At 40.3% G+C, this 7,961-nt stretch overlaps 1 protein-coding gene across 2 annotated transcripts in view; it reads left to right on the plus strand.

Annotated features, from left to right (window-relative positions):
- The window catches only part of LOC120996145 (E3 ubiquitin-protein ligase TRIM39-like), a 49,135-nt gene extending 46,130 nt beyond the window's left edge, over positions 1-3,005 (plus strand). The window contains exons 6-8 of one of the 2 annotated variants that reach the window (XM_040425888.1): positions 1,584-1,672; positions 1,767-2,301; positions 2,354-3,005. In XM_040425888.1, the coding sequence (XP_040281822.1) occupies positions 1,584-1,672; positions 1,767-2,287 (610 nt within the window). In that variant the 3' untranslated portion in view covers positions 2,288-2,301; positions 2,354-3,005. Of the gene's footprint in view, positions 1-1,583; positions 1,673-1,766 lie in introns of both variants that reach the window. The other variant, XM_040425887.1, reaches the window with a different exon arrangement.
- Positions 3,006-7,961: the final 4,956 nt, after the last annotated feature.

Raw genomic sequence — 7,961 nt, forward strand, 5'->3', positions numbered from 1 at the left:
TCCTGACCAGATTATATGCCCCCCTTAAGTCTAACTTGGAGAACACCTTGGCATCAACAATCTGGTTAAACAAATCAAGAATCAAAGGAAGGGGGTAAGGATCACGGACAGTAATCCGATTTAGCTCACGGAAATCCAGAGATGGCCTAAGAGTTGTGAAGCCTTGTTAACTACATAAAAAGATGAAAAACCAAAAGATAATGGAATTGTTCCTATTTCCCATAAAAAAATAAATGTTAATCGTTAAGTCCCATTGTTACCAAAATAATACTAATGAAACTACATCTTGCCCCGCAAAAAAAAAATCATATGTCGGCTGATAAAATGAATAAGTGCTAAATCTTATTAGAGTGCTTCAACATAAAAAACAATTATTTTTGCATAAGACATGTTATAATTGTGTAACAGTAGTAAAAAAAAAAACTATACATATTTGGTATGGCCATTATTATGCTGACCCATACAATAAAAGTAACATACTTATTATGTTGCACAGCGAATGTCATAAATTCAGTGTGCAAAAAAAACAATAGTGAAATAGATTTTTTTCCATTACTGCACTTCAAATAAATAATAAAAGTTAATCAATACGTTATATGTATGCCAAAATGGAAAGGTTATCACCAGAAAAAAATATAGAGAATCTTCCTTACTGAGCCAGCGACAAACTTTGCATAAATCAATAGTACAGCATGTACATGAGAAATAACACTTTTCTGGCCATTATATCACTTGTATCTTTTTTTTTTTTTTGTGGTTTTCTTCTGTGTATAATGAATATATTATGGTGGGTGCCATGCACTGCACACACAGAAAGTAGAGGAGAACCTCCTTCCTGTCTCACAGTCACTCAGAAGCAGCCCCATATAATGCATGATATTATAGAGATGTACTGACCTGTATGCTTGTGAATGAAGAACTTGTGCTGAGCTATAACCTTCCTGTATAGCTGTGCAGTCTCTCTTTGTGCTTGTCTCCTCAGCTCCTGCTCACTCCTCCTCCTCCCCGTAGACTGGTATTAACATGTGATTACCTGCAGAGGTAATTTGTCTTGGGCAGGAAAAAGGCATTTCTTTAAAGTGAAAAGCAATTCTCTTTTGGGAGGGGGTAAACAGGTGAAACAGATATTTCTCACTAATAAAACATATTACAAAGTTTATTGTGGTCGTGTGGACTATTGATTTATGCAAAGTTTTATGATCATTTATTGACCATTTAAGTTGAAAATGATCGAGATTATTAGTTTGGGCAAAATTGCCTAGCCCTACTTTACAGCAGAGAGAGAGGCTAACTGTTTGTCTTAGTGCCAATCCTGCGGTAGCTTTATTAGCTAGCAGAGTCTATCTGCAGTCATAGACATCTTCAAGTTGTATTAGCAATCCTGCCCTTTTCTATTTTAATTCTTAATATTAATATTTCAAACATCTTTTGTACACTGAGGTGCATATCCTAAAGACTACCAGGTTTAAGTGCGTCACTGGAGGAATTTGTGTATATGGTCTTTTTTTTATTTTTTCCTATAGATATTTGAACCACTGAAAACTAATTTTTGTATTGTGTAACATTTATTTATTTCCTTTTAGACATTCTCCTGAACTTCCTCATCCAAAACACAGGATACCCAGACACACTGGAAGAAGAGCAACACTGGACTTTTTTATGTCTTTACATGGTAAGGATACTTCATCACCTGCATGTTGTTGTAGCTAACACACACACAAAAAAATTACAGCTAACATTATTCAATTTAAACCTTTTACGTTTAGTTCCATTGTCCCTGGACCTGAAAACTGTCAACCAAAATCTTCTGGTAACCTGCAACAGACAACGTGTGAAATATGTGGAAGATGCACTGCATTTGGCCCCATGTCCAGAGAGGTTCGACTCAAAACCATGTGTTTTGGCAACCACCGGATTCAAATTAGGAAAACATTATTGGGAGGTGGAGGTGGGAGGAGGCATATACTGGACCACTGGAATAGCTAAACAGTCTGTTTGCAGAAAAGGAATGTTTAGAATTGAACCAGGTAGAGGAATATGGGCAATTGGTCTACTTGGCATGTATACAGATAGATACTATGCTTTCACCAACCCTGATACTCTCTTGAATCCTAAGGAACAACTGGAAAGAGTTGGAGTCTTCTTGAACTGTGATGAAAGCTATGTTTCCTTTTACAATGCTTTGAACCTGGAGCACCTTTACACATTTAATTTTATGCAAGTGCCTGAAAAAATGTTCCCCTTTTTTTGTGTAGGAGCCTTAGGAACAGAACTTAAACTTAACTAATCATTTTAAATCTTGTTTGCAGTAGTGAATTCGCAACATGAAAACCAAAGCTTTCTAATTAAAAGGGTTTGTCTGACTTAATAAAAAAAAATGATCCCCAAGGCAACAATACAATAAAGAAAGAATATATACATACATATTTCATCCCCTGCTACTCTTATCGGAAGGAGTTGTTTGCTTGGCTGCAGCAATGATGTGTCTGCATACTCCAAGTGACTGCTGCAGCCAATCAGCTCAGCTGCTGAGATCAGTGATTGGCTGCAGCAGCGTCCAAGTTATACGTGAATGTCATCACTGCAGCCAAGAAGATATCGTCGTGGCTACAGCGATGTGGAGGATCAGAGCAGTTACGCTGGGAGCAGCGGGGGATGAGATAGGTGAGTATATGTTCTTTCATTTTACCATAGTTGCTGCCTTGGGAATTTTTTAACTAATTCAGCCATCACCTTTAAGTTCTTAGTGGAAAGGGTTTTCCCTTTGACATATTTGTATGGTATCTCCACTAGATATGCCATGAAAATCTTACTGTTGGGTCATTCATCCATTCAAGAATAGGATACCTAATCCTTGTACCTGATGAAGAAGAGACTATGCATCTGTGATCAATCTACGTTAAATGGCATCTGTCATCAGATTTGTACCTATAAAACTGACCTGTTGCATGTGCTCTCGGCAGCTGAAGGCACCTGTGTTGGATCCATGTTTATATGTGCCTGCATTGCTGAGAAAAATTATGTTTTAATAAGTCTCCGTTGCTCCTAGAGTCTCATTTGCATATATGAAAGCATTTTTCTCAGCAACGCGGGCACATATGAACATGGGACCAACACAGATGCCTTCAGCTGCCAAGCGCACATGTAACAGGTCAGCCAGTGTCATGGGTACAAATCTGCTGACAGATGCCCTTTAAAACATATATAGAAACATACCTACATTTATGATCTCCTACCTGTTCTGACATTGCACAATGAAGAGGCTCTACCCCATGCTGGGTGGTACAATTGCCAATGCAATCGTTCAATGAGTATCATGCACAGGTCCTATTCTTATTAATGGAGGTCTTCTATGGAAGATCTTATGTGTGGCCACTTCTCCACTGGGGATGAGAATAGACAGTAAATGTTCCAGTGGTAGGATCCTCACCAAGACTTTTATAGCATGTCAGGTATATAAGCAATAAATGATTACAGTGGAAACCCCCTTTAAAGGAAATGTGTCACCAATTTTTTTTTTCTGCCAATTAAAACCAGATAGTAACACATGCCCTTTTTTCTCATTTGTTTTATGTTCTGATTGCACATTTTTTATTCTGTTTCCTGAACATGATTATGGAGGCTGCCATCTTGCGTGGGCTGTTTCTAAAGGGGTTGTGTCACTGTAGTAAGTGACATTTATTATGTAGAGAAAGTTAAGCACGGCCACCGCAGCTGGATTGCAGAGTGGTCATAACCTTGGATACGAGCTGTGTATAATGTGATGGAAAAATGAAAGCAATATGGACAATCCCAATACATTAGGAAGTGCCTTGTATTAACTTTCTCTACATAATACATGCTATTTACTGAAGTGACAAAACCTTACAGTATTTAGGGATATGCTTTACAGCAGCCACCATGGGTCATAGACACAATGGTCCGGAGCTGACTCATTGATTTCTATAGAAGAGTTTTGTAGGCATGCTCTGTGACCTGTGCAGGAGGTGATGTTACAAGCAATGAGTATATAAGCGATGACAACCTCTTTTTCCTGTTTTATCTATATACAGGGATGTTATGTCATTCTAATCCTGCCTGTAGTGATAACCAACTGCAGTAAAGGGATCTGTCCAGACCAAGAAGTGTCGCCCATTATTAGGCTTAGTATGAAAGCTGCAGGTTTTAAATTTTATGTTTAATAGATATTAACATGGAATATTAAAAACACTTTTCGGATGACACATTCCCTTTAAAAAACCAACTTTGAATGAGAAATTTGAAACCATATATTTGAAGATTGCGTTCTCCTTAGTTCTGTAATATGTATTACCCAGATTGCTAGGATCTAGATGTTGTGCAGTTAAACAGTGAAGTGGCAGCAGCACTCGCATGTGATCTGCGGAGGTGCCAGGAATCGGGCAACCGCCGATCTGATATTGATAACCCATTCTGATGATAGGTCATCAGTATACTAGCAACCCCTTTATAGGGGTTGTCCAAAATAATTAAAACTCTCTGACAAGACAGTTTATTACGGAGGACAGTGATTCGCTTCAGCCCTCACGTGCCATGAACCTGCACATCACTGCTGCAGTCTGTACACAAGCAGTGGCAGGAGGACCCGACAGGCAGTGCAGAGATAGAGGTAAGTATAGCTTCTTTTTTTATTTTACAACAATTGGAGGCTTTTGAATTATCTCGAACTACACTTTTCATTCTCAGGATGCCATGCGGTCCTGTTCTTAATCACTAAAATTTCACTCAACTTTGCATAAATCAATAGTACAGTTGAAAATACGAAACATGTAATCCGAAAAGTGTAATATCCTATCAAAGAAGTGTCTGTTTCCGATTATCTCTTTTGTTCATGCTTCCTATACAAGTTTATATTAAAAGGAGGGGGAGTAGGAGTGAGCGGTCAGCCCCTCCTGAGACAGTGAATGTTAGTTTGAAGGGGGAAGCTGGTAAGTGGAGAAAGCTCCATTTTCCTCTGGTAAAATATATTACAACATTTCTTATATTCACCTGTACTATTGGTTTGTCCACAGATGTGTGAAAGGTTAGTGACCATTTAACTACACGGCTTCCTTATAGAGCTTTCATATGGCCATGTGAATAAGCCCTTAGGTCACAATCACAAATAGTGGTAATGATCCTTGCAGATTTTCATTGCCTATTATTATGTCACAGATTTATTTGCCATGTATTGTCTGAATTACCTCTCTACTCACAGCAGCTGCGAGACAGGGATTGGGGGACCCTCATTCTTAAGTTAGGCTACTTTCACACTAGCGTTTTTTGCGGATCCGTCATGGATCAGCAAAAACTCTTCCGTTACAATAATACAACCGCATGCAGCCGTCATGAATGGACCAGTTGTATTATGTCTTCTATAGCCATGACGGATCCGTCATGTACACCATTGAAAGTCAATGGGGGACGGATCCATTTTCTGATGTGCCAGATTGTGTCAGAGAAATCTGATCCGTTTGGCTCCGTTTCGTCAGGCGGACAGCAAAACGCTGCAGGCAGCGTTATGGTGTCCGCCTCCAGAGCGGAATGGTGACTGATCGGAGGCAAACTGATGCATTCTGAGCGCATCCTTTTCCATTCAGAATGCATTAGGGCAAAACTGATCCGTTTTGGACCGCTTGTGAGAGCCCTGAACGGACATCACAAACGGAAAGCTAAAACGCCAGTGTGAAAGTAGCCTTAGTTGTGTTTCCGAGAGGAGGGTCCTGCATCTATTAGACATTTAGTAGACATCCTGTGGATTTGCTATAAATGTCCAGATGGGAATAACCCTTTTAAGGGAGCAATATATCTCCAAATATATGGTTAAAGCTTCTCCAAGTTGGAGCATTACTTTAGGGCACATTTTTACTTTTTGTTAAGTTTTTTAGATTTTAAATAGACAAGTTCCGCATTTAGTTGATTTTCGTATTTTATGTCATTACTTTTAGCGTTTGTTTTAATGCTTTTAGTAAATCTAATAATGTTAATTGCCCAAAAAGTGTTCTTTAATCCATACTGTTGTTAATGATTTTTTTGGTGTGCGAACAGACTGTAAAAATATAGCATGTACTTTTTTCATTATCCGTAATAAAAGTCTTTGTTACAAATTTCTGTCTTACCCTTTACTTAGGAGAATATCCCTCAGTATTTGTGGGGAACCTGACTACCTGATGTTCAGCTTTTCCTTATTGGTGGTTCAGTAGTTAGTAGCTTATAATCATTCTGCCCCCCTGCACTGAAAATCTTCTCTCTGTGCACTGACCTGCTGGTGAGCGGGTGCTGAGCCTGTGAATATGCAGGCAGAACTGTAGAGTAAGAATGACCTATAGGTACTGACTTACATATAAGATTTAGTTTACAACTGGACATTAACTTTAATGTAAAGATTTACAAATCTAAGAAGCCAGGTAGGTAAAGGGAACCTGTCACCTCCAAAAAAAATCCCAAGCCGGTAGCAGTACCTGAGAGTAGACAGCAGCATGTTTGTAACAATCATTTTCTTCCTGCAGGCAGATGAAGCAAAAGCTGTAAAAACGTTCTTTAATCCCCTGCCCGGCGCGCTTCTCCACACATGCTTGAAGTCACGGAGGCAGCGGTAACCACGCCCCTTCCCTGCCCCTTCGCTTAGACTGACAGCCGGCAGTTCGGCAAAGCCAGCCGAACTGTCGTGCATAAGCGCGACCCACACCTACATCGAGAACAGAGGGAGAGTTGTGGCTGGAGGACCCCGGGTTTCCCTTGGTCCAGCCACCACCAAGCACTGCTCCCCGCTGTTCCCATACAAGTGAATGGGAGCGCACCGCGGACCCTGCTCCCATTCATTTCTATAGGGTCAACGGAAACAGCCAAGCCAGCGCTCGGCTATTTTCAGAGGCCCCACAGAAATGAACTGAGGGCGGCTGCACATGCGCAGTGCGCCCTCCACTACTTTCTCCGTGTAGGGACCTAGCGATATGCCCCCATTGTCTGTGATGGCAAAAACCCTTTAAATGCACCCAAGAAAGTTTAGCAAGTACCAGGACCGTCTCCTAGAGGACTCAGCTATGGGATCAGATCACCACCAGTGTAGGGTGTTCAGGAATTACAGGAGTGAGCGCATCTGCATGCACAGTTAGGCAAAGACTTTTGGAGGATGACTGACATTCTGCAGGAAGTACAGGGATTGGACTGCAAAGGACTGGGTAAAAAAAATTTCTCTGATGAAGCCTCCTTCAGACTATTTGAGATATCCAGAAAAATGATTGTCCGGAGAAGAAAAGGTGAGCACTCCCATGAGTCCTGTGTCATGCCAACAGTAAAGCATCCTGAGACCACTAATGTGTGGGGCTTCTTATCCAAGGGAGTGGGCTTACTCATTTTGCCTAAGAAAGCTGCCCTAAATGGTATCAAGACATCCTCAAAGAGATTCTTCTCCAAACGATCCAGGAGAACTTTGGTAATAAACAATGTTTTCTTTCCGGCATGATTGTGCACCACGTCACAAAACAAAAGTGATAACTAAGTGGCTCGGTGAACAAAACATTGGAATTTTTTATCCATGGCCAGGAAACTCCCCAGATCTCAATCCCATTGAGAACCTGTGGTCAATCCTTAAAAAGCTGGTGGACAAACAAAAAACACAGAAATTGCAATAAATTAGATTATGCAAGAATGGGTTGCCATCAATCAGAATTTGGCCCAGAAGTTGATATCCAGCATGCCAGGGCGAAATTGCAGAAGTCTTGAAAGGGAAGGGTCAACAATAAAAGTTAAAGAACTCATGAAATGCTTATAGTTGTCCTTAAGTATACCCTAGAAACATCTGACAAAAATATATAAAAACACTGATGCAGCAAACTTTGTTAAAGCTAAAATTTGTGTCAGTCTCAAAACTTTTGGCCATGACTGTAGGTAGCAGCTGCAGAGTGAAAAAGTTGAATAATGACACACAGAGAGCCTTCTGAAAGATCTGGTAAGTTTTCTAT

Source organism: Bufo bufo, chromosome 3 (assembly GCF_905171765.1).
Source record: "Bufo bufo chromosome 3, aBufBuf1.1, whole genome shotgun sequence".
NCBI lineage: Eukaryota > Metazoa > Chordata > Amphibia > Anura > Bufonidae > Bufo > Bufo bufo.